Here is a 26,042-nt window from a genome sequence, read left to right as displayed (position 1 = left end):
AAGACATATATCATTGAGATTGTATTCAAGTCAATTTATTGGCACCCAATTCCCACTGATATCAGTGGAGAAGTTCGGTCATAATTTACTTGTATCCTGCTGATTTTAGTGAATATTAAATGTAACTAATTTTCTGTCTAAATCAATATATGGTCCTTTGTATAAGTTCTTGTCAAAGTAGAACATGAAGCAAAAATAACACTAAAGTGGGAAAGGCAAGAAAAGAAATAGTTAAATGTAGCAAATAAATAGCCATTGTCTCCCCTAGCATAGGTAGTTCAGCTTTCAGTTTCTTGTCTGGTCCTGACAGTTTCTGAAATTCTTTCATTTGGCCTTCAGCCATGAATTACCCAAAAAGGTCCTCTGTTATGCTAAGATTTATATTCAGGACAGTAGCCTGGTAGAGATTCAAAGGGATGGTAGAGCCGGAAAAAGTTTGGTTTGATCTCCAGCCACTAAATGAAAATTGGTTCCCTACTTACCTCTTCATAGTTCATTCCTCTCTCTTTTATCCTTCCGGCTTTTTGAAAAAGATCTTCACAGTCATAACAACATGACTACTGGAAGATTTTGCAGGCAGTATTTTCTGGAAGTAGTGACTGTGGCAAATTTTCACAGAATGTTTTCTTCAGAATTACAGTTAATCTTATAGCTGGGATAGATTGGTAAGAACACAAGATGAAATAATAGACTAATAATATGGACTTCCTCCAGTGTATAACATGAGATAACTACCTTAAGGCATAGCCTTCACTTTACAGCAGCTTCCTCTGAGAACATTTACCCGCTGACCTGAGGCATTTTCTTCTTAAGTAAAAATTTTACAGAGTGCAGAACCTATTTCACTTGCTGCTAGGATTCAGTTTTGATCCAGATGTTATATTTGGAAGGTAGATTTTATTACATACAATAACATGTTATCTTGTAATTTTCCATAAAATATGCTATTGTTAATAGGATTTTAATTTAAGAACTTTCAGTATTATTTCCTATCAAGCACAGATACAAAATTTTTAAATATCATTCTTTACATTATATTTATAAAGTGGCTTGCATTTTTTTTAGGTTACAAGACCTGGAGAAAATATTATATATCACTGTTACATAAGTTAGCAAACAGTTAAAATATTTGAAGTTTCATGTAAACAACTTCTTGGACTTACACAATATTTGATGAATGGATAGGGTGTGTGGTGTCACTTGAAGCCAAGTTCTGCCCAGTGATGTCAGCAACACAGCCTGAGGGCAAAATCTTGTCCTAAATATTAAATCCAAAGGGATTATGCGGTCACCTAATCCCATTCACTCTGTTTTATAAAATAGACTTGAGTTTTATTTACCTTTTTAATAAGAAATGTCGTAGAACTCCTTAGTAAATTGTCTGGTTTTCCGTCATAGTTTTTCCAATTAAATTCTATTGTTCTCTGCTGTTGCTGTTCAGCATTGTAAAGACAGTTTTCCTAGGCTGCCACAATTCAGTTGTGTTGACTGGGATTTCATATGGACTGAAGTGTATCACATCTAGAGGGGATCAAGTCAGCATCTATGCATTTAAGAAAACCCTTGCTATGTAATAACCACTGCACAGATAAAATAAAGAGCTGCTGAAGCATTTATTGTGGCAATGGTGAAGGTATGGACATTTCTGGTGCTAAGATGTGGACCTTACGTGTTAAGCAAAATAGATTTTTTTTTTAGTAATGAAGGATTGTTAAACTGATAGTTTGTAGTGGAGAAAAGGATCATACTGCATAATATTTTCAAGAGGTAAATATGTGATAAGTACAGTGATATTGTGTAGATCTGTACATATATGTGTATGCTTGGTGTATTTCTTGTAGCATTAGATGTTCGACATGTTTTCTATATTTTACACAGGAAAAAAATATTTGGAAATAGCAATGTGATTATAATGCAAACAAAAAGGTGTATCACAATGGTCATATTGATCCGTCTTAGAAGCTTATGCTGTTTATAGCACTAGCAATAATCATGCAATTTTTATATATTTTAAAAGCTATGATTATTACCAGACCAGTTGTAAAATTTATTATTTGCATAGGAGCTTAACACAAAGTGCTATCTATCTGCTTCCTTCTGCAAATGCCTATGAAGTATTGGTTGACTTTTATATTATGATAAGAAAACAAAATTCCACACAGGTATATTATTCAGGATTATTTTGTACTTTTAGATGATATATAATGTTATTTACAATCCTTATTAAACTCTATACATTAAATCAGTATTATTATTCTCCATAGTGCAAATTAAGGCTGAAAGACACTAGTTGCTTCACGCTTAGTTCGTGGTAGAAATAAAGTTCAATCATGCTGTTTCTCTTAGATACCCCACTTCACTAGCTCTCTGAATCAGAATCATAGGAATATATGTCTGACTAAATATGATAAAAATTATAATAATTTATTATTTGAAGAAGAAAATACACTATGAAACCTGTTTAGCACAATGGATTATTCATTTATTTTCAGTAAATGCAGTTTTATATATTAGAAGTTCAGTTCTATAATGATTTTATTTTTTTTCTTGGCAAATAGATAATAAAGAAGAATAGTCCCCATATATGAAGAGTTTTATTACTCAAGTATCAGTTGGAGATTTCTCAGTTTAAGGTGAAGGAAACAGCAAAAAATTGTCAAATATGCTGCAATAATAATCCTGCAAGAACTTCAAAAACGTTCTCTTCTTCCTGTAATTTAAAAGCCAAAAGTTCATTTCAAAAAATGTAGAACAATGTTAAAAGTAAGAAACTTTGTATATACGATTTAGAACTTGGTATGTCCTAGTAAAATAGCTGTGAAAAGTTCCACTTAATCTGGAAATACTATAAATATCACATTCATTGACCAAAAAGTCATTTTTAACTCCGAGCAACCATTTAGATACAAGGAAATAACATTTCTGGGGAAAGGTTGTAGCAAGAAATAGGAATAGGCAAGGAATATTCCCATATTTCCACTTTTCCAGAGCTACACTGCAACTTTAATCTGGACAGGAAAAAAGCAATTTAATTGCAAAAAATAGCAATGATTATACAGGTGGACTGCAGTTTATGGCAGCAATTGTAAGATGTGCCGATTGTAAGATGTGTTGGTCGTTCAGTGGGAAATAGGGAGAGTCATAGGTAAGGAGTGCAGGAGTGCTGCAGGGGGACAGGGGAGGCCCTAACAAGCCTGGCACAGGCACATTCAAATTGGGGGACAGGGGTACCGCAGTGTGATAAGTGCAGGGAGACCAAGAAAAGGAGGGCATGGGGCAGTGCAAGCAGAGGGATACTGAAGGTAGGAGGGCATAATTCATGTGTGCACAGGGAGGTTGAGGGAAGGCAGACACAAGTTGGTTCTAGTACAGGAAGACTGAAGGAAGGAGGACACAGGTTAGTGTGGTGCACAGGTAGGCTTGGTGGGTCTTACCTTTGCTACTTTTGACTTTGCTTGTGAAAAGCTGACAGTGAAAGTCATAAATGGTGGCCACATGACTTTGGGATGCTGCAGCTGTTGTAAATAGGAATTGGTTGCCAAGTGCTTGAATCATAATCATGTCACTCAAGGGGGTGCTGCAACAGCCAGAACTTTGAGAACTGATCATATGTTCCATTTGTTCAGTGCCCTTGCAACTTTAGACTGTTGCTAAGCAGGTGATCAGTAAGTGAGGACTACCTGTATCTAATGCATGTGTGAATATGAATTAAATATTTAAAAAATAAATTTTAGAAAAGATAAGACTGCTAAATTTTGCATTATCTCATTCGTATTAAAAAAAAGTATGAGATAGAAAGATAGTCATTTCAAAATATGTTATATCATGTTCTTAACATAAATTGAGATTAGCTAATCATTGCTTTTCTTGAGAGTCTGGGCTCTCTATTCTTTATGAAAGGGCAATAGTTCTCACATAATGACTCCCATATGATGAGTAGCTTTGTTTGTTCTGTTTTTACTTTTGTCTTTTCTATAAAGATCTCTGATACAGAGACAAAAGAGTCTGGCTACATCCAGTTAGACCTTATGGGCTAATAATGTTTATAGTCAAAACTGAGCAATATTTAAAAACAAACACATATTTTATCATTTGTGCATCAAACTTCCACCAATGTAATTCCTTCCACTCCAAAACTAACTGAGGAAATAGATGTTCAGTTGTTCAGTAGCAGCATGAGAACCCAGATCACTTCCAAAAAACTGCAAAGCACTGAAGCAGTTGCAATGGAAAAGGCCCATAATGCTTCTCCTACCTATTGCTTTCTCTTTGAAGTGTTTCTCCTACAGCCTCTCCTTCCCTCCCTCCCTCCTTCCCTCCCTCCCTCCTTCCTTCCTTCCTTCCCAAATTATATTCTGGATATAATCTTACTGTGTAAATAAATAAATTATACCAAATAGATAACTATCAATATATGAAACATTAAAGCATTCTACGACACCATTCTTACTATTATGTCCCTAGTTCTAAGCAACAACTAATGCTTATCTGTGTCCCCATTGGATGAGAGGCTGAGTATTGATCTAAAGACCAAGTACTGATGATTGAAACAGATCTCATAAACTTGCCCACCATTGAACAATTCTCTGCTCTTACTGGACATGTAGCAATTCCATCTTGCTATGTGTTTGTGTATCTAGTCTCTCATATATAGGCAACTGCCTTATTTGAGATTAGGCAGAGATGTTTTATTTTTGATTTTTTTTAAAAACTGGCGATACCAACATTTGTAAATGGTATTATCCTTTAAAAAATTATTACAAGAAGCTGTTTGTTACAACTCTTCAAATCTGAAAAATTCAATTGGAGTTTCATAGTTGTCTTAAAATTATTACGTCTATAAGTACACATTGAATTGTAACCTGCTTATCTATCAAAGATGTGGGATTTTTTTTTTCCTTTTACTGAATATTGGTGTGCTTTCCTGTGCTTTAATGTAACTTCTTTCTAAACCTCCAAAATTCCTGTGAGCTCAAGTTTCCTAAATGGAGTGTTTATTTCTGGTGGCAGTAGATTTATTGCCACTTCATGAGCTTCGGTTTTGCGGGGCTGGCCCTAATTTGTGTATTCATCTGAAATTCCTTTTGAAAATGGGGGAAAGGAGTAAATTTAGTTTTATCTGCATTAAATCTGATCAAACTCAGGTGTGCAAGTCAGCCTCATGCCATTCTCTGTATAATTTGTGAAACATTATCACTGGGTCTTCATCATAAAAGCCACTCTTAGCCTCTCAGCTAGCTAAGTAATCGGTTTTGTACAAATTCCCTCTTATGTTTATTTTATTGAAGTCTGTTTTGGAGTCAGGAAGAAAATAATAGTGGAGTGAAGCAGTTAAAACTGTTTAACCATAAGTGACGCTTCCTTACATCTTATTAAGTCATAAACAGCAACACAATGCAAAGCAACTTCTTTCAGAATTAATTTCTTTCATTATAGTTACTCACTTTACATACTATACCTGAACAACAACAAAAAATCAATCCAGGGGATGTGAATTAAAGCTTATTTACTTTCACTGGAATTAATAGATAGATTGTCCATAAATTTGATGGGAATGTAATGTATATTCATCATCTAAAAAAATCACTTTCTAATTAATGTACTTTGCTAAGATACCGTATTTTTCAGAGTATAAGATGCACCGGAGTATAAGATGCAGCTTAGTTTTAGGGGAGGAAAATAGGTGAAAAAAATCTGCCTACCAGGTATTCATCTGGCTAGCGTCCTTAGTCTGGTCAGCTTCAGCACATTAGTTTGCTGGTTTTTTATCCCCTGCTTGGGGATAAAAAACAGCTTCTAAGGCACAGCTGAGAGGAAGCAGCAATGAGAAAAGCAGGCAAAGCACAGGAAGATCGCTTCACTTGGCTAGCGCCTAGTTGGGGCTGAAAAAAAGCTTCTAAAGAACAACTGCAAGTTGGAGCAAAGAATGGAGATTGCTTTGCTAGCGCCTCATTAGCGCCTCATTAGGGCTGAAAAAAAAACTTCGAAAAAGTTACATTCGGAGTGTAAGACGCACCCAAATTTTCAGCCTCTTTTAGGGGCGGAAAAGTTGCGTCTTATACTCCGAAAAATACGATAATCCATACCAGTATGGCAAATTCTTTGCTTTCTATTTGGTTTTTGTGTGTCTGTCTCTATCTTTCAATGCAGTTTTTATTCTATAGTGGTTCATTATTTAATAAGGTAACATATACTCAAATGAATATTTTGGATAACTGAGTTGCTTAAATCCAACAACTTTATCTTATCTATTATACCGCTATACAAATCACTGCTGAAATCTGATTTCTATATTAGTGCTGCACTTATTTTATTTATTTTGAGTCACCTGTAGATTCTTCTCTACTATTTTACAAATATGTGTTCTACTTTCTCTTGCATATTATACCTAGCATACAATTCTGAGCTATCAGCATTGATAACTAGCTGTATGACTAATCATTTTTTTTACTTTTAATTTATCATGAGGGATCCTTTGTATAGATTGTTTAGGAGGAGTGATGTGTGTCAGCCAGTGGTGGGTTCCTCTCGGTTCTGCTCAGTTCCGCCGAGCCGGTAGCGGTGACGATATGACATCACCGAACTGGTTCTACCGCCCCCCCGCCCCCTGCATTATTCTTACCTTTTATTTGGCCCCACCCCCAATCTATTGCTGCCTCTTGAGTCCCAGCTGATGGCTAGAGGAAAAAAAACTGTTTAAACTCTTGCCGTGGGGCTTCAAATTTCTGCCCTACAGCTCATCAGTGTTAAAAGAAAACAAATGAGTAGACCAGTGCCTGCAAAAATACATGAGTAGACCGGTGCCTGCAAAAATACATGAGTAGATCAGTGCCTGCAAAAATACATGAGTAGACCAGTGCCTGCAAAAATACATGAGTAGACCAGAGCCTGCAAAAATAAATGGGTAGATTGGTATAGCCTGGTAGACCAGTACCTCTGCTAAATCTGAAATAATTGTCACATTACCATCAAGCCATGCCCACAAAATAAGCCACGCCCACAGAACTGGTAGTAAAAAAAATTTAGAACCCACCCCTGGTGTCAGCCCTAATTTTATTCTATCTAGTTGTGTAATATTAAGAAAGCTAATTACTCTGATCCTTCTCCTTTTTGCCTGCTAAAATAATCTAGTAAAATTTACGTATCATACAGTATTGTTGCAAGGTATGAAGCAGCCAGATGAAATAAATCAGGATGGTAGATTTGCTGTTAAATTGTTTGTACCGTTTAAAACATATTATATATAAATAATGGAGGAGAATTTAGAATCAAGAAACTTACTTATCTTGATGTGAGGCAGAAAAGTTCCTGTGAGTTAAGAAAGTTGACACAGAAATTATTTAGAAATATTAGTTTGATGTGTATTGCATTTGTAAGAGGTTTTTTCCACCCCCCCAGAATGGGCTTATGCAGTTTCTCTTTTCAGATCAGAAACTTTTGTCCTTGATTTATCATAGTAGGAACTCTAGGGTTTTGCTATTCTAAAACTACCATATATTATGTACTGATGTATAGCTAAGTCAGTTATGGTGACTGCTAAACTGTGACAGTGGGTACTTCCCTTTCAGTTCAATTTAATCACTTCATCTCTAACATTTTAGCTTTACATCTTGTTAAATGCTGTTTGTATTTTAACTTCTTTATTGTCTTTTCCTACACTCCATTTAAAAAAGATTCTTCCTGTCTCGCTCAGTGTATTCATCAGTATAGTATGTTTTAGAAGAATTCCTAAGATAGCAGATCACAGAAATTCACAGCAAAATATGGATATAAAAATCTAAAAATTGTCCTTGTCCCCAACATATATATATGTACCAGGGGTGGGTTCTACTTACCTTTACTACTGGTTCGCAATGGGGCCATGCGGAAGTGTTCTGATGACGTTGGGGTCAGTGGGCGGAGCCTCCCGCCGGTTTTACTGTCAGTTCTATAGAACCGGTCCGAACCGGGGGCAGCCCACCACTGGTATGTACGTGTTTGTGTTATGCATGTGTGTGTGTATGAAATAAAATTGAACAGATAGCCAAGAAAAATAAATAAATGGATCATCCAAAAAATCAATCCAGAATTCTTACTTGAGGCACAAATGACCAGAGTCAAATGATCCTACTTCCAACACATTATGCAAAGACCCAGCTCTCTGGAAAAGGCTTTTAATACTTGGAAAGGTAGAAGGAAAAAGAGCAAGAGAATGACAGTAGCAAGGTGGATGGACTCAGTTATGGTGGTGATGAGTAAACCCTTGGAAAACCTGTCAGATCATGTTAGGATAGATTATGCAGAAAATCTATGTATTGTTTTTCATTTCAAATAACAGGAAGATCTTAATTTTCTCCACTGCAAATACTCTGCTCATTGGCATTTAATGGCACATTCTTTTCCTTTGTTTGTCTTCTTCTAATAATGAAGTTCCTGTAATATTAAGTGTGTACACTTTTATCTATACACTTCTCTAATGGGAAAAGGAAGCCCCATCAGTACGAATTTTGAAGTTAGCTCTGGGGATTCACAGAGAAAGCTTCAAAAGCTCCAGCATGACCCCTAAGTCAACAGTTTCTTCTCAGACACATATAATTAATCAACTTTGAAAACATCTCTGTGTTTATATTCATGTTCTAAACATTTAATTTGTTTGTTTAGTTGTATTTGACTTACTTATTTTGTTATTTTTAACATTTCCTACATGGGCTTTGTTTATTCGATGGTTCAACACTGTTGGGATTTCCCCCCCCAAACAAACCTTAAAAATGGTTAAATGTTAATCTGTATAAATAGCCAGATATATAATTATTTTAGAAGTGAGATTTACAGGTTTTAATAGATAGGCTAAAATTAAAATCATTAGACAGTGCTTAGTAACATACAACATAAACTTTTTGTATAACTTGAGTAATTTTATCTGATTTATATAACACGAATCATATTCTAAATTTATTGATTTATAATTATTTGATTATTTATAATAATAAAATTATAATCAAATTTATATAGCTGTCCATCTCACTAAAAGCGATTCTGTGTGGCACACAGCAAAAAAACAAAATCTACAGAAAGGATTTTAGAGCCTGTTGTGTAAAGGGAAGGTTTCCATTTTGATCACAGTAAGAGGGTTGAAGAGATAGACTTCATTTCCCAGTAAGAGGTCCTAGTCTTATAATTATTTAAAGAAAAACAAGTTAACATAGCTAGCTGTTGCAAGTATTAAACAAATCTCTTGTTGAGCCTAGGGATATAATCCAATCAGTGTTGAATACTTTCATGTCCTGTTGATTTCAGTCAGGGAATTAAGCATGGGTTTTAATTGCTCCCATGAAAGTCAAGAAGAATTAACATGATTTAATGTTGTTGGACACTATTGTTTCTAGTTTGATTGCTTTTAGTAGTTATAAATAAACTTTATGGCTTGAGACATATAAGACTGTTTTCAAAATATTCACACTAAAATCATGTGATATCTGACAGAAACAAGTCTTGGTAGATTTATTACTGCCTTCAAAAACTTATCAAAGCAAAATGACTTTTGTATAAAGTACTTAAACCTTGCTTTCATTTGTTTTAATTGAATGTGGAAGTAAAATATCTGGAGATAATATGTTCATTTTTATCTGTCACACAAAGAACAAGTTAGATGTGATGAAATGGATCCAATTACTTATACTGACTGTTAGATAAACAGAAGAAAACCTCTGATGACATTAGTTGAAGTTTTGTTCCCAAAGTTAATTTCAAAAAACTCTTTCTTTGTAGTCAGACCTTTAATCCTCGATAGAGGTTATAATAATACTTAAATCAGCTCTACGAGTCTGAGAAATAGCAGTCCATGCATCAGGCACTGAATTTTCACTTCACTATTTGTTTTAAATGTTATTTTATTTACAGTGCAATCATAAACATGTCTGTTAGCAAGTATGACCTACTGAATTCAGGGGGGATTATTCTTTGGCAGCTCATAATTCTGTTCATTTGGTTATAATTTAATTTTAAGACATTTAATTTTTTTTAGCAATAGCACTTAACATTTAGACTTATATACTGTTCTATAGTGCTTTACAGCACTCTCTTGTATGGTTTACAATGTCAGCATATTGCTCTCAACAATCTGAGTCCTCATTTTACTGACCTCAGAAGGATGGAAGATTTGAGCTGATTAGGATTATTATTTTAAAAAAATATTCATTTTAACTTTTTTATTACATTTTACTTTTTTATTACATTTTACTTTTTTGTTACTGTATTTCATATATTGCAAGAAAATACTGTATTTTCCATAAAACTAAGAGACTTAGTCGATATCTACATTAAACTTGTAATTATCAATAATAAGTAATTCAGAACTCTTTGTTTTGTCTATCTACTCTAAGCATGACTGAATTTGGATATTATCCAATTAATAAACATAAAAGCAATTGCATTTTTTAAAAAAAGTCACATAAAAAGTTTCTCATTTTCTTACAGATTATATTTTATTTGTTAATTTATATCCTGCCTTTATTATTTTTATAAATAACTCTATGAAAAAACCACACAATACTACCTCCTCCTATTTTCCTCGTAACAATAACCCTATGAGGTGAGGGGAAGTGGGCTGAGAGAGACTGACTGACCCAGAGTCTCCACAGTCTCTGTGTTTCTAGCCTAGTACCTTAACCAGTTTATATACTTTTGAGAATAGATACCTAATTCAAATTAATTCAAAATCACAATGATTATAATTATTATTGTGTTGCCTCCATGTAGTCAAAACATTCCTGTTTCAGCAGGCCGGCCTGGCCTAACTTTCCCTTTATATTGCTTTTTGATTTTATTTTAAACTGGGATGTCTTGAATTATCTAGGACCAGAGTGTTTAGTATATTTTAATTGATTTTTTATTAACGTTTGTATTACATGTATTTTTATCGTTTGCTGTTCACCGCCCTAAGTCCCTTAGGAATAGGGCGGTATATAAATTAAATAAATAAATAAATAAATGTGTTTATCTCAATTCAATCCTCATAATAAATCTGCAAGATATGTTAGGTTGAAAGAATTTAGACATAAGTTAAATACAAGAATTTAAACATCAGGGGTTTTTTTTACTTTTTACCTCTAAAATTTCATTGATCTACCACATAAGCTGAATAAAAAATAAGAAATCTACCTTCAAGTACATAGCTGGTTTCTGGGCACTTGCAGGTAATCTTCAATTTATGACCACTGTTCAAAAGTGTGATGATGCTGAACTAGGGAGACTTATAACCAGTTCGTGAAATTGTGGGCATTGCAGTGTCCCCACAGTCACATGATCATAATCCAGTGATCATGGGATTGCCATTTGGAACCTTCCCTGCCAGTTTTCCACAAGCAAAGTCAAAGGGGAAATGTTGCAAGGCACTTCTGTAAGTCACTTCCACACACTTCCACTTCTGTAAGTCACTTCCACACTTTTCTGTAAGTCACTTCCACACATAACAGAGATTGCATACTTTGTAGTGCTCCCTCTCCAACCCACCCTGTATAGTGCATCTCTGCCCACCTGCGCTCTAGTGTGTGTCCACCCACAATCACACACCTGCCTGCATTCCCTAGGGCTGGTCCATGGTCCCAGCCAGCCTGCCTGCGCTCCCTAGCACCTACTCATGGCATTTGCTGGCTCACCTGTGCTTCCTAGTACCTGCCTACAGCACTCCCCCACACTCTACACACACTTGTTCCTCAGCAGCTACAAATCCTTGACTCTCCTTGCTTGGGACTCCCATCTCTTCCTGCTTAATGACCTGCACAGTCCTGGAATTACAACAGCAACTGGGACCTACCATCACCAAGTGATGTAGTCACATGATATGCTTTATGATTGCATAATTTAGTAATGGCAATCTGGGAACCAATTGCCACTTGAACAAATATCAAGAGTTGCTTTCATACCTAGCTATATAATGTTGCTCATCTATCTGTCACTTTTCCACTCCTATATCAGTTCCCTACCTTCCTTCTGATTTGAGGCTGATCATAACTTACTATTTGAACCATGATTAAAACTATATTATTATCATTGTTATGTTATCTCTTTTCTCTAAGAATGTAGGTATCATATATGGAAAATATTCCTTGCAACCATAATTAGATTAGGCTAAGACAAAGCGACTAGCTTAAAGTCACTCTGGAGCTACATAACTTAATGAGAACTTTGGTCTTTGCACAAGATCAAAGCAAGAAATTCCTCAGGTATAAGTTGCCTTGTAGTTCAGTAACACAAGTTGAATGACTACAGTATTATTATGTTGTCTTCAAAACCAGTGATGCAATGTTATTTTTTATTCATTTTGCTAGGTTAAAGTGGGACATGAAATTACAATTGGAACAGGACCCAAGAAGAAAATAGCAAAACGGAATGCATCTGAAGCTATGTTATTACAGCTTGGCTATAAAGCCTCTTCCTCTACTTAAAGACAGCCAGAAACGGTAAGGGTTTGTTCAGCTACAAGAAGAGAAATGCCATTGCCTCATGCTTCTTCAATATTTGTTTGCTAAATATACTTAGTCCAATTGCTGGTACAGTTATTTGTGATCTTCCCAGCCGGCTTCTGACAAGCATAATAAATTGGGGAAGTTGGATTTGCTTAATTACCTTATAATTTTCTTAAGCAGCACACTAAAATGGCTGTAAAATCAATCCAGTCATGTGATGATTCATTTAATGACTGCATTGCTTAGCAATCAAAATTTTGGCCCCAACTGTGGTTATAAGTTGAAGAGTACCTGTATGGTTATTGCCTTCTGTTCGTGTATGGCCTTCTCCTAATCATCTGGTTGACTACTGGGGGAAACGGGATGGTAGAAGCACACACCACTCAATTGTTCTCATTGAACAATCTGGTGTCCTTATTTTCAAAGCATCTCACCTCCTATGTGTACATAAATAATATTTAATAGTAATTGTATTCTTTTGTATCATGCACATTTTATGTTCTTATGTATATTTATCAGCTAGGGGATGAAATGGTCAAAATGTTTGCTATCCAGAATCAAAAAGTTAGTGAAACATTTGTATTCATCCATTTTTACATCGGCTGTATAAAAAAATTAAGTAAAAGATATATATGATATAATAAGATGCAATAATGCAAATGAAGTAATAATCTTTTAAAAATGCAATCATTTTAATATTTTAATCAAAATAATCATTCCAACAAAATTATGGATAATGCTAATTTGTTCAGAATCAATTGCAAATGGTGATCATTTGACCCCTGTATCTGTTGCTGAAGGCCCAAATTTGAACATGTGACTATAGGAACAAGAGTTGTAAGTGCAAGGATTCATCATAAGTCACTTTTGCAGTGCCATTTGTAATTCTGAATGGTCACTAAATGAATGGCTGTAAGTCAAGGACTACTGTACTATAAAAGTACAAGTACTATAAAAATCAGTGGCAAAATACAAGTGACTCTTGCCATCATTCGTTTGTGCCACTAATGTTGGTTTGTGCCACTAACTGAGCTCTGGTAGTGCAACAGACTAAAAGCACTGTTATTAACATCAGCTGCCTGCAATTACTGCAAGTTCAAATCTCACCAGGCTCAAGGTTGACTCAGCCTTCCATCCTTTCTAAGGTAGGTAAAATGAGGACCCAGATTGTGGGGGAAATAAGCTGACTTTGTATAAAATATACAAAAGTATGAAGGCTATTGCTTAAAGCATTGTAAGCCGCCCTGAGTCTTCGGAGAAGGGCAGCATATAAATCAAATTTAAAAAAATAATGTTGTGGGAGAAATAGAATTGAAAGAACTTTAGAAAGTTTATTCAAGCTATCCCTCAGAAATTGTAAGTTTCATAACCATCTTGTTTACTAACCTAAGGACTATATTTTTTTCATGCTCTTTACCCTTGTCAATCAGCAGCGCTCTAGACAAAATCTTCTAGGATTGTCTTCCAATAATTCATCACAGATAGTTCTGTTTGTTCTGCAAATGTCATTGTTTTTCAAAATAAAGTTATAATCATTAAAAAATATTAAAGGCATGTAGCTGTATTATCGTTCAGTAAGGCTCTGCAACAGTTTCTGTGACATTTGAGCATGATTTATCTATGTAAAATATTCTAACATCTCTGAAAATGTCATCATAACCTGATAAGCAGCGCTATAACCATTCCTTTATGTTTTTTTCCCATGCTAGATTATGAAAGGGTAGACTATGGGATTCAAGAATAAGAGATTGGTTGGAATGAACTAAGCCAAGACCAAGGCATAGTGGGCAGTTTTCCCAACTAAGAGTTCTGCTTTGAAGCAGGTCAGGCTGTCCTTGTAGAGTCCTACTGTTCTAGTATCTGTTCTGTCTCATTCCAGCTTTTGAAAAGTAGCCAATTTTTTATTCAAAGCCCAAAATCTAGCTTTTGGTCTGACAGCTTATTCAGCTCTGCAGTGGAAACAATCCAGACATTTTCATATCAATAGTTAATTAAACTGTTTTATCAGTATTTATTGATCTGAATGTAGAGGAAGAAAAAGGACATACATTCTCACTCTCCATCTTACAAAATTTATTGGGACAAATATTTAAATACTGAGAATTATATATACCAAAAATTATATTCTATGGATATTCCATAGTTGGTATTAGATTCCTGGAAGACTTTAGAGAAATATCTATCTCAGGGCAATTTTTGCCTGACCCAATCACATCTCATTGCTTATGGCTGTGGCAGCACATGAGTTTTTGCACTAAAACAATATTTGCAGGCAGGCAGCAATGGATACAGAAGGAAGTACAAATGGAAGAACTGATAAAAGGCTGCAGTCTATACAAAAGCCCACAACTCTTTCACTCTGGCTGACTGTCCCTTTTTTATCTTCAGACCATCACTCATCCTACTCTTCCTCTGTTTATCGTGAGCTCCTCCATGAGTTTTCCCCCTTGTCTTTTTCCCAATTTGGCCACACAAATCAGAAGGCAAGCTGCCAGAGGAAGGGCATTTCCTCCCCCACCATCCAACTTTCAGGCTAATCTTCACAAAATTTCCTATAAACCAGATGTATTCTTCTGGCAAGGAAAGCAGAATTTTTATTACAGAAGAAAATGTGGCAGATGTAACATATCACAAGCCCTACAAGAAAGATAAGGTAATCCAATAGAAGCAGAAAGGGAGGAAGCAAAACACACCTTAGGATATATCCCTAGTACCAGGATCTCTAAAATAAGACGATCATCATTAGGGCCCTGCTCACATCATGTATGCTGGATGCAAGCAGTTCTCCAAACAGTATTATTTGCAGCTTTGTTGTTTGTTTACATTTGGAAGTATATTGCAGAGTTTGTGAGTATTTTCACAGCTTAGGTGTGAAGAGTCCCTGCCAAGGGGTTTTTGGAATTATTGATTGTAAGTAAATGACTGCAGAAAGAGTACTTTATTTGCAAGCTGTGTGATATAGCAATGGCTAGCTGGCCTGGTAGCCAATAAGCGTTAGGGATACGTGCTCAGTGGCTGTCAAGAGTGAATTTTAAAATGAATATCCTGGCTTTTCTGGCCACTCTTCCCAATCCTTTTTCTTGAAGGGCTGAGTATCTAAGTTGGGCAAATGGAGGGAAACTTGAACTAAAAACAAATCCGAGACTATTTTAATCAAATGGTCTACAACCAACTGGATTGAAGAATTCCCACAAAACATTAACCCTAATTAAGCCTGTCATGGGAACACAGCAAAAATAAACAGTTTGTGGTTACTTATACAAGAGGTGATTATCTAGAGGAACTACTTTTATCTATAAAACAAGACAAATTGTATTCCACGCACACATTTCTCAGTTAGCATTCTGGCACAGGGAAGAATAGTATTTTAAGTAGAAAAATTGTGGGCAGTGGGGAAGCTGTTCCCCTCTGCTAATTCTCTATAAAAGTGGTTTGGTTTTCCCTTAGCTGACCTTATTTATGGTTGCAGAACTGTGGAAAGAGATTGTGATGAAGAATTCTTGGTTGGAGAGAAAGATCCACACAGATTTTGAGATTCCCATAAGACCTTCTTGCCTTTTGGTGGGGTGGGATACTGAGCATGAAGAATAGTGTGTGAAAGATATTGTGAGTAATAGAAAATTGCAGATGTTAAAGAACTGTTTAGGAGAAAATGCAAAAGTTGGAAATGTGAAGGAGTTAGCTTTAGAATTAAAGGAGATTATGAAAGTGGAGTGAACTAGAAGGGAAGATACAAAAGATGGAATGTTCGAAGTTGTTGAAAATTGAAAAATGTGTCATCTAGAAAAGGTTCAGGGCTGGTGGAATGTGAAGGAAGTTAACTATATGATAGAATTGATCTGGCAGAGCACAGCCTGAGAACAGTCCCCAGCTAAGGAATGAGTAGTACCCAGTGTTAGATGAAGAGCAGTATCAGCTGGGCAGTATGGAGTGGGGACTGCTAGCAACTAGAGAGAAAGTTAAGACTAATGTCGATGTCAGAACACTATTGAAACAGTACTCTATCGAATAACAGAGTTAGAGGGAGGAAAATTCATTTTCTTTGAGAACAGAGGACTTGCTATTTGTTTTTATAGAGAAAATGTTGGTATATTTCTGGGTTTCTTATTGCTTGATACAAAACTCTCTGGAGATGGAAATGGAACCTGTTCTTTTAAGACCTTGGCTCTGTCCAATACTGAAGAGCTTTCTTTAAAAATGCCCATACTGTTGTTCTTCAATCATTCTGAAACAGGACAATTTCAATAATGGGTCTCTGATTAGAGCTGTCAAAACTATTCACTTGTTTTATGGGAATCATTTTATGGAGCTTATTTCATTTTTATTATTACATCTTCCCAGATGGGTCAGAGATGTTTCTCAAGGTGAACAACTACAAATTTTGTGTTGTTACTTGTAGTCTTCTGATGTGTAGTATACTTGTAGCATTCTGATGTAACCTCTGGTTCTGTTATAAATGGGATATTTTTATTTTAAATCTGTGTCATTAATATAAAGATATATATAAGCTTATGTAATAAAGATCAGTTTGTTATATTCAAAACTTCCCTGATTAAAATTATGAATGATATTGGAGGCCTAGGACTATTCCTGGATAGCAATAAAATAATAAATAATTTGAGAGAAATCAGTTGGTAGTAGAAACATGTCATTTTGTTTTTCCCCCAATATTTTTTAAAAATTAATACAAATAGTATTTTCTATGATTCACAGTTATTAGAAAAATGTGATGACAGATATGCAAATTTTAGTGCAATTGAAAACTATTTTAGTAATGAAAAATGCTAAAATAATAACTTAATATTTTTTTTGTATCATTGCCGAATAAAAAATGCAACTATTTCTATACTTTAAGAATCAGAGTAAATATTTTTAATTCCAAATAATATATTTTTAGTCAGACAACCAAGTAGATCAAGTAAATTAGGTTTTGAACTTTAAAATAATGATTGAACATAATTCACCAAGCTTGTTGGAATGTAAATTTTTCTATATGCATTGGGAATAAATTCTGTGCACATCTAAAATGTTCATGTGAAAATCAAAAAACCCTCTTATTTCAAAACACTTGTTTTTCTTCGTAACTCATTTATTACTCTGGACTTATGCATGAAACCAGGAACTTTGTTCCTTAGGAGTCCATCTGCTCCTGCTGTTTGTTCACCATCTGAAATCATAATCATCTGTTTGTGACACACTAATCATTTTCACAGTAACTAATTGTGATGTCACAAACAGATGATTATGATTTCAGGTGGTGAACAAACAGCAGGAACTAATGAACTTCGAAGGAACAAAGAAGAAAAAGCATGGGGAAAACACATATTCATGTCATAGGGTGTTTTTTTTTTTTTTTTTACAAATTCAAGTTTGCATGAATATAGTTAGTTCTGGTCTTTGGACAGCACCAGGTAGGAAAACATGTGAAAACATTTTTAATCCCTAGTTCACTAAATCTCCCAGAAACACATTGTCATTTATTTCATTTTTTAGCATAAACAAAATACACCAAGACAGATACTATGAAATGCAGCATACTTGCAAGTATTTTATGTGAAATGAGAACCACATTTATAGACCTTGTGTTGAATAATTTTGTGAATTCTTCCTTGCATATCTTCACATGTTTCTTTTGATCGAGGAACAGGGAATGTTAGTTGAGCCTTCCTATGGCTATTGTAACACTTGAGAATTTTCCATGAATGATAAGTACAACCATGTAAGATTGAATAAAATGCCTTCGTTATATTTCATATCTGCTAAAATCTGATCTAGTACTTAGGAAAGTGATTGTTTTATGAGTTGATATACTGTACATTTTTACTATGTCTAAAGTTTTATAGGACACCAAGTTGCCATGTGTTTTACTAATTTGACTTTTATTTTTTTTAAGTGTGTGCATTTTTTCCTTAGAGTCTTCAATTTGCCAAAAATAATATTTAAGACAAGTTCCATAATTGTCAAAAAAAAAATGACAAACGAATCAGCACCTCTGCACCTTGATGCTTTGTTGGGCAAGATAAATTCTCTCTCTCTCTCTCTTTTTTTTTTAAATTTGATTTATATGCCGCCCTTCTCCGGAGACTCAGGGCGGCTTACAGTGTGTTAAGCAATAGCCTTCATACTTTTGTATATTTTATACAAAATCAGCTTATTGCCCCCACAAACTGGGTCCTCAATTTACCTACCTTAGAAAGGATGGAAGGCTGAGTCAACCTTGAGCCTGGCAAGATTTGAACATACTTTAATTGCAGACAGCTGGTGTTAAATTACAGTGCCTTTGTCTGCAGAGCTATCCAGGCTCTTAAATTCCTTGACAGTGATATCCCTAAAACTTTTTCCTGCCTATGAGGAGCTTTATAATTTCATTTTTGTTACTTATTTTTGTTAAGTGATACTGTCTATCTACTTTGCTTATTTCCAGCGCATATGTTTTCAAAACCTCTTTTTTATGGTCTAGGAGGTTCATACTCTATTTTGAGTCACTTTCAGAATTTATAATATTACCTTAGTATTGGTATCAGCATTTTTCACAATGTTCTCATTTTTTTCAAGGAATTGTTTTACTTTATGAAGTTGCTGGACAACTTTTGAGAACAGAAATAGAATATTGAACTCTGCTTCTTTAACTTTGTTACACAGAAACAGCTGAGTTTGAATGTGTTGTTGAAAATTATGTACACTTGACATTTATGTGCATGTTTATGGACTTCTCTTTATTCTTTGCATTTATAAAAGAATTCTGCAAAAATTTCCCAAATTTTGAATAAAGCTATGTTTCAACTCAAAGGAGTTACAACTTTTTACCAGAATAAACCTTTACCAACTATTGATAGGTGAATATCTCATCTTTTTTAAGTTTGTCAGTAGCATTTTCTAGAAAGTGCAATAATTGGAATTAATTTAATTTTTTCATTTATGTTTTTATTTATAGCCATATTAAGCTATTTGTTCACTTACCATTGGCTTTGTGTCAGGAACATCCATCAACAAGGTTAAGAAACTGGTCATCTGTCATATGAGAGATAAGATTGCCCTTTGATAGCATTAAGAAAAACATCAATTTCCTACTCCTGGCCCAAGGCTAATTGTGAACAGATGCAAAATAATTTGGAGAATCTGAAGGTTGTCAATTTATAGTTTCATTAAAGTTTGCTATCATATCTTTCTGTTACTATAAAGGCATAAACATTTCATGGTCTTGTTTTTAGTTTCTTTCCTTGAGCTGAAGAGATTTTTCTTTCTGGGATTAAAAATGGGAGTATCATCATGAATATTGCTTAGCATTGCTTAGTACCTATTATGCTTAATATCTATTTCTGAATCCTCTATTTTGTGGCCAGATTTTTGTGGCCCATAATACATTTTCAAGTGATAATGCAAATGTATTGTCAATGAAAGCATTTTATGATACTTAGCTGTAATTTATCATTGCTGTTATTCGCACTTCTGAGTTTCCATCTGTGTTTCTGATTCCATTAGCTGTGCGTCTTTATTCTCCTTTTAGGTCATAAAATTTAATAATATATAAGGATAGTGTTCCAAGATGTATTTTTAATTAGGTTACAATTTCAGTTAGCAGATTTATTTTCATAGGTGAGTTCAGGATTTCAGAGCTGTGACTTCTTTATTCTTTATCAATTAAAAACTAGAGAATCAGGTATTTCTTGATTAATTGGTTGATCAAACTTACATACCACCCATCTTAGTCTCAGAGTGACTCTGGACGGTGTACAGGTATCCATGTATTAAATATATATGTATGTAGAGATATAGGTGTGTGTGAGAGAGAGAGAGAGAGATCCATGGATACCTGTACATGTGTGCACGCACACACACACACACACACACACACACACACGTCTGTCTGTCTGTCTGTCTGTCTGTCTGTCTGTCTGTCTGTCTGTCGTCTATTATAATCTATCTATATCTCCAGTTAAGCAGATAGGTGTGCATATTCTTTATTCATTGAAAACCAATTCTTTACCAAAATATATATTGGGCTGTAATTACTGTTTTTCTACAGTGCATTTCTTTCAATGGAATGCATATACATCTTGCTGTACAAATCAGCAGAGCTAGTCATGCATACATTCCTTTTCAAGGTGTAATTGGACTATTTATTTATTTATTTGTTTAAATTTCTATACCGCCCTTCTCCAATGTAGGACTCAGGGCGGTGAACAGCCAAAGTAAAAACAAGACATACATACAAAACATACAAAATCTAAAATCTGTTTAAAATAATTAAATAATTTTGGCCGTAATTAAAACATTCCAGTTTAAAATCCGTTTAAAATTTGACTCAAGCCAGCCCAGCTAGTTGAAATAAATGGGTTTTTAGGGCCCGACGAAAAATCCGGAGGTCTGTTATTGTACGTAGCTCTGGGGGGAGGTTGTTCCAGAGGGTGGGCGCCGCCACAGAGAAGGCTCTCCCCCTGGGGGTCGCCAGCCGACATTGTCTGGCGGACGGCACCCTGAGGAGGCCCACTCTGTGGGAGCGTACTGGCCGGTGGGAGGCTATTGGTGGCAGAAGGCGGTCTCGTAAGTACCCCGGCCCTAAGCCATGGAGCGCTTTAAAGGTGGTCACCAACACCTTGAAGCGCACCCGGAAGACCACAGGGAGCCAGTGCAGCTCGCGCAGGAGAGGTGTCACGTGGGAGCGCCTCGTCGCCCCCAAAATCCCCCGCGCGGCCGCGTTCTGGACCAGCTGGAGCCTCCGGGTGCACCCCAGGGGGAGCCCCATGTAGAGAGCGTTGCAGTTACATTAATTGTAAAATTGTAAGATATAAGATGGATAATATTTACAGTGACAACATCAGGGTGCTTTGCAAGGGATTTCATAATTATTTTATAGTTCCTCGTATTCTTTATAAAATGAAGCAAACACACTTAGTAACAAGAAAGTGGAAATTAATTCAATTATTTTTATTAAATACTATTGATAATTTAAAATGGAAAGAGGCTAGTTAATTTAATAGAAAAGCAGAATTGAAATTAATGTGTTACACTGTTGTACTTTTGTTATTCATTAAACGTATAAAAGTGAGAATTCAAAAATGAGTATTTAAAATGTCAATGAAGTAAAAATATTTCATTTATTATAGGGACTGAGACAATTATATTTCAAATGTTATTTCTAGATAATATGGATAGCAGAAACCTCAAAAGAGTATTGGGTGACATAATTTGTTTTTGTGTATACTGTATAGGTTCCAAAAACCTCAAAATAGAAGGTGTTACATAAGTGGAAAGTTGTTGTCGTTATTGCTAATTGAATGATCATATTACAATAATGTGGATGCAATTTAGAAACATATGGGATATTATGACAGATAGCTTTTTCTTCATCCTGTGATGCATATTAGTTGTTTTAACTTTTAAAGAGATTAGTAATCTGGAAGAATTCCCAACTATTGTTCCAGACAGCAGTTAGATATTTGGGTGGATCATGTAAAAACACTGAAAAGGCTGAGAGAGCATGTGAAATGTTTGTTTGAAGTGATATTACATCAGTGAACAAGACATCTGTACTTTTTGATGTGGTTTTAGAAGGTTTATAGTATTGTACAGGAATTTTAAATGGGTGCTCTTTCACCATATTAATTCTATTATTTCTGTATTTTTCAGTTCTGTTATTAAAGATGCGGCATCCTTATATATCTGGAGTGCTTTTATGTTAACTGAATTTGCACTGGTCCAATTCAAAGGAAACATGAGCACTTCCAGTTTCCCTGAGCTAGTGTTGCCTTTTGTTTTGTTTTTCTATAGATATATCAAGAAAATCTTGCTTTAACACTGTAGTTTGCTACTTGTTATAGAACAAAAAGATGAGTATTTTCCTGGTTATAATAGGTGGAAGGCAGGTAAGGCATAATGAAATTAATAAATTCAATATGCTGTGCATTAGGGACAGTGCATTGCAGCTGCCAGCTGAGTTTTCCATGGATACCCAGCTTGGATTTCCCCCCCAAATAAAAGAAGAATTGTGCTGGATTAGGCCAAAGACTCATCAGTCCTATATTCTGTTCTCATTGAGATCTATTTGTACTTATGAGAAGCATATTGAGTGCAATTGTGTCCCTCAGCAACTATATTGACACACACATTAAATACTTATATAATATCTATCCATGTTAGCTATTGTATATTAGTGGCAACGTCCATAAATTTATATAGCACTTTTGAAAACAGTATAGGTTGGTGTCCATTAATCTCATAGTTGTAAAGTAATATTTTCATATTTCTCAGTCTGAATTTTTATTTGTTATAATGTGATTTGATACCGCATTTTTTAGTCATGTTGTGAAAAATAAACTGTTGGCCCAAGTACTTTGCTTAAACCCTTAAAGTAGAGTTTTTTCTTAAGTCTAGATCTACAATTGTAGAACTTCATATTATCAACAACTAATATATGTGTTAAAATATTATTTATGTAATAAAAAGGAGGTTAGACAATTGCTACATTGAATTGTATTATGAAATTGTCTTATAGAGGGCAATAATTCTCTAAGGCTTGAAGCAGAAATGTTTCTTACATATGCTAACTACTATGATTTGGACCTTGGACTGTAAATGTGCAAAGTTGAAGTTCACTGAAGTAAACCTTATGGCCCCTCCACATCACCAAGAGTGTCCAGACAAAGTGGTGAACCTAGAAAACATAGACCCAGATCTGATATTCTGTCTATTGAATCACACTGAAAATAAATTCAATTATATTTTGTAAAAAGCGGATATACTTATGGGATGATGATGGCTGATAGACAATGATGGCTATTAAGAAGAGAACACAAATTGCCTGATTACACATTTTAGTTTGGAGTGTCTTACCTAACCAAACAGGAAGGGATTACTGTATATACTAAGTAACAGAAGGAAAGACATCGTTTAAAATTACAAATAATTGAATACATATTAAAATTACATGAAAATTTTGAATGATCTTTGCTCTTAATTTTGGCACCCAGGGGAAATCTTCATCTGCCTCCTGACGTTTATCAATGGAAACCAGCTGCAACAAAACACCCCCAGTGCCTCCATAAACTATCTGACATCCAAGGAAATGAGCCAGACATCTATTTGTTTTTTCAGTATATCTCCTGCCACTAAGAATACAGCTACAATTGCAAGGGAATTCCTCATGAATGGAACATCCTCAAGTGGTAAAGCTAAAGGTCTAAAAGGAGTGTCATCCAAATCCCATTGATGTATAGTATAGCCTTCAAAACCACTGAAATATGTGGCAGGTGTAATAGATTGGAATAAATTACCCTTTACAACCAGTACTCAGATATTTTTGTATTATAATTGTGATCTAAATAAAAACAAATCTTGCACAGCATTTGTAAACTTAGTGTTTACAACACTGTAAACCAGTGTTCTAAGAAAGTAGAAGCTCCTGTAGGAGGGCAGAGGCAGCAGAAAGGCTAAAAAGAGGGACCAGTTTAGAGTCTGTTCAGAGTTTGTACCCATAAGTCCAGACCTGGTTTTTCATGCCCATTAAGATCACCTACTTTCCACATGCTTTGATCTTGATTGAATATTATATTAGTTGTTATATTATTTGATATTGAATTTTTTAAAAATCTCTCATTGTCTTACTGTGCTTTGTTGTACACTGCCCAGAGTCTCAACTGTTTGGGCACAAAATAAAATATTCCATATGCTAAATGAACCTATAGATATTGACCTCTGCCACCCATCATGGTTTTGATCAATTGGGGCTTTCATATAATGCTACTGAGTAAGATTGAGAAGACATAAACTAGGATCTTAGTCTTAGTTGTACACATGCTACATTCCCTATTAATGGTAAAAACAATACCAGTCAGTGTTGGCAAATTTTGGACAGTAGGACTCAAGCACAACAAAAACAACAGCCCAGTTTACCCCAAGAGTGACGATACTATTCTGTACATGTTAAATACCTACACACTACTTTGCAAGCCACATATTGCAGCCTACATTCTCTCAGCTAGGAAGTATATGCAGTGTGCTGACACACATTAAGGATATATTTTATTCTTATAGTGCCAAAACTCTGTTCAAGATAATGTTTTTGCCAAGTTATTTCCTTACTACCCCTAGCTGTGGGATACAATTACTAGACACCGATCATGTGCGCCTTTCCCATTTCCCCACCTTCATTATTTATTTCAGCTTGAAAAACAGAAGCTTTGTTTTCTTTTTGCCAAGATTGTAGCTGATCACCGCTTGCCTCATTCTTACTGAACTTCAGCAGATATTATCTGTAATTCTCACTTATACCTTTAGAGTTTCAAGGAGCTTGTGATTTTGGCTTCCTACCCATATTCTTTTGTAAGGTTCAGCTTAATATCTTGGCTGCCTGAATTTTTGGAATGAGCAAGAAGCTCTGTGCTGGATCACTGAGCACCAAGGAGAAAGTTGAACAGAATCTTTGTGGGAAATGGCTTAGTGAGTTGTCAAATGCCTGTCACTCTGGTCTCTTCACTTTCTCACCACAGAAAGCACTTTCTGTTCATGATTTAAAAGCATTTTCCTTTATAAGTTATTGTATTCTAGCAGGTTTCCAATTAAAAAATAAAAGTACATCTACCAAAATACTTCACCATATTTTTAAAGAATAAAATGAAAAGGAATGTCTATTTTCTAAAGCAATAATCATTAACTTGTCCATGTTTTAAATCATAAGCCTATCTTTGTTTTCTATTGACAATCCTTGCATGTACAGTTCAATGCACTGTTACACTTTTAAGTTATTCAAAATGTAAACATTCAAAACTACCTTCACGGGGTATTATTCACATAATAAAAAAAGGGGGAAATCATATAAATTCATAATTAATCTCTAACTAGAAAATGCAACATTTTTTTCAAGATGTTTACTTGATGTGAATTTTTCTTAATTCATATTACTTATGAAACAACACATGTTGTACAAGCAATAATTATTATTGGAAAAATGGCCTGATTATATTTATTTTTGCTAGATAAGCATATCAACAGATTCATTTCCTCATTTAGCAATTCTTAAATAAAAGCATTGGCAGTGTACTTCGATTGGCGCAGCAGCTTCCCCGGTACCTGGATGAAGCTGTCTATCTAGACCCTCTCCAGTCCGGCTTCCGACCTGGACACAGCACAGAAACGGCATTGGTCGCGTTGGTGGATGATCTCTGGAGGGCTCGGGATAGGGGTTGCTCATCTATCCTGGTCCTGTTAGATCTCTCAGCGGCTTTTGATACCATCGACCATGGTATCATGTTGCACCGGTTGAAGGGGCTGGGGGTGGGGGGCACCGTTCTGCGGTGGTTCTCCTACCTCTCTGACCGGTCGCAATCTGTGTTGACCCGGGGGGCAGCGGTCGACCCCGAGGCACCTTGCTTGTGGGGTGCCACAAGGGTCGGTCCTCTCGCCCCTTCTGTTCAACATTTATGTAAAGCCGCTGGGTGAGATCGTCACATGATCACTATTTGCAACCTTCCCTGTCAACTTCCCAAAAGCAAAGTCAAATTGCTTCCATAAGTTGTTCCCACCACTTTTTCTGTTATGGAGTATGAGGTCCCAAGGACAGAGATCCCACCATAACCCCAAGAGCTCCCTCTATGTTGC

The 26,042-nt window shown here is 35.4% G+C and overlaps 1 protein-coding gene across 1 annotated transcript in view; it reads left to right on the top strand.

Annotated features, from left to right (window-relative positions):
• STAU2 (staufen double-stranded RNA binding protein 2) overlaps window positions 1–25,059 on the top strand; it is a 44,913-nt gene extending 19,854 nt beyond the window's left edge. Inside the window, 2 exon segments of the mRNA XM_087890758.1 lie at window positions 23,417–23,464; window positions 23,466–25,059. Coding sequence (XP_087746884.1) covers window positions 23,417–23,464; window positions 23,466–23,820 — 403 coding nt within the window. The 3' untranslated portion in view covers window positions 23,821–25,059.
• The last annotated feature ends 983 nt before the right edge of the window (window positions 25,060–26,042 follow it).

Source organism: Pantherophis guttatus, chromosome 3 (genome assembly GCF_059756535.1).
Source record: "Pantherophis guttatus breed Tessera chromosome 3, ASM5975653v1, whole genome shotgun sequence".
Classification (NCBI taxonomy): domain Eukaryota; kingdom Metazoa; phylum Chordata; class Lepidosauria; order Squamata; family Colubridae; genus Pantherophis; species Pantherophis guttatus.
The sequence above is the reverse complement of the archived record's forward strand: the minus strand, read 5'-3'. Positions and strand labels throughout refer to the sequence as shown.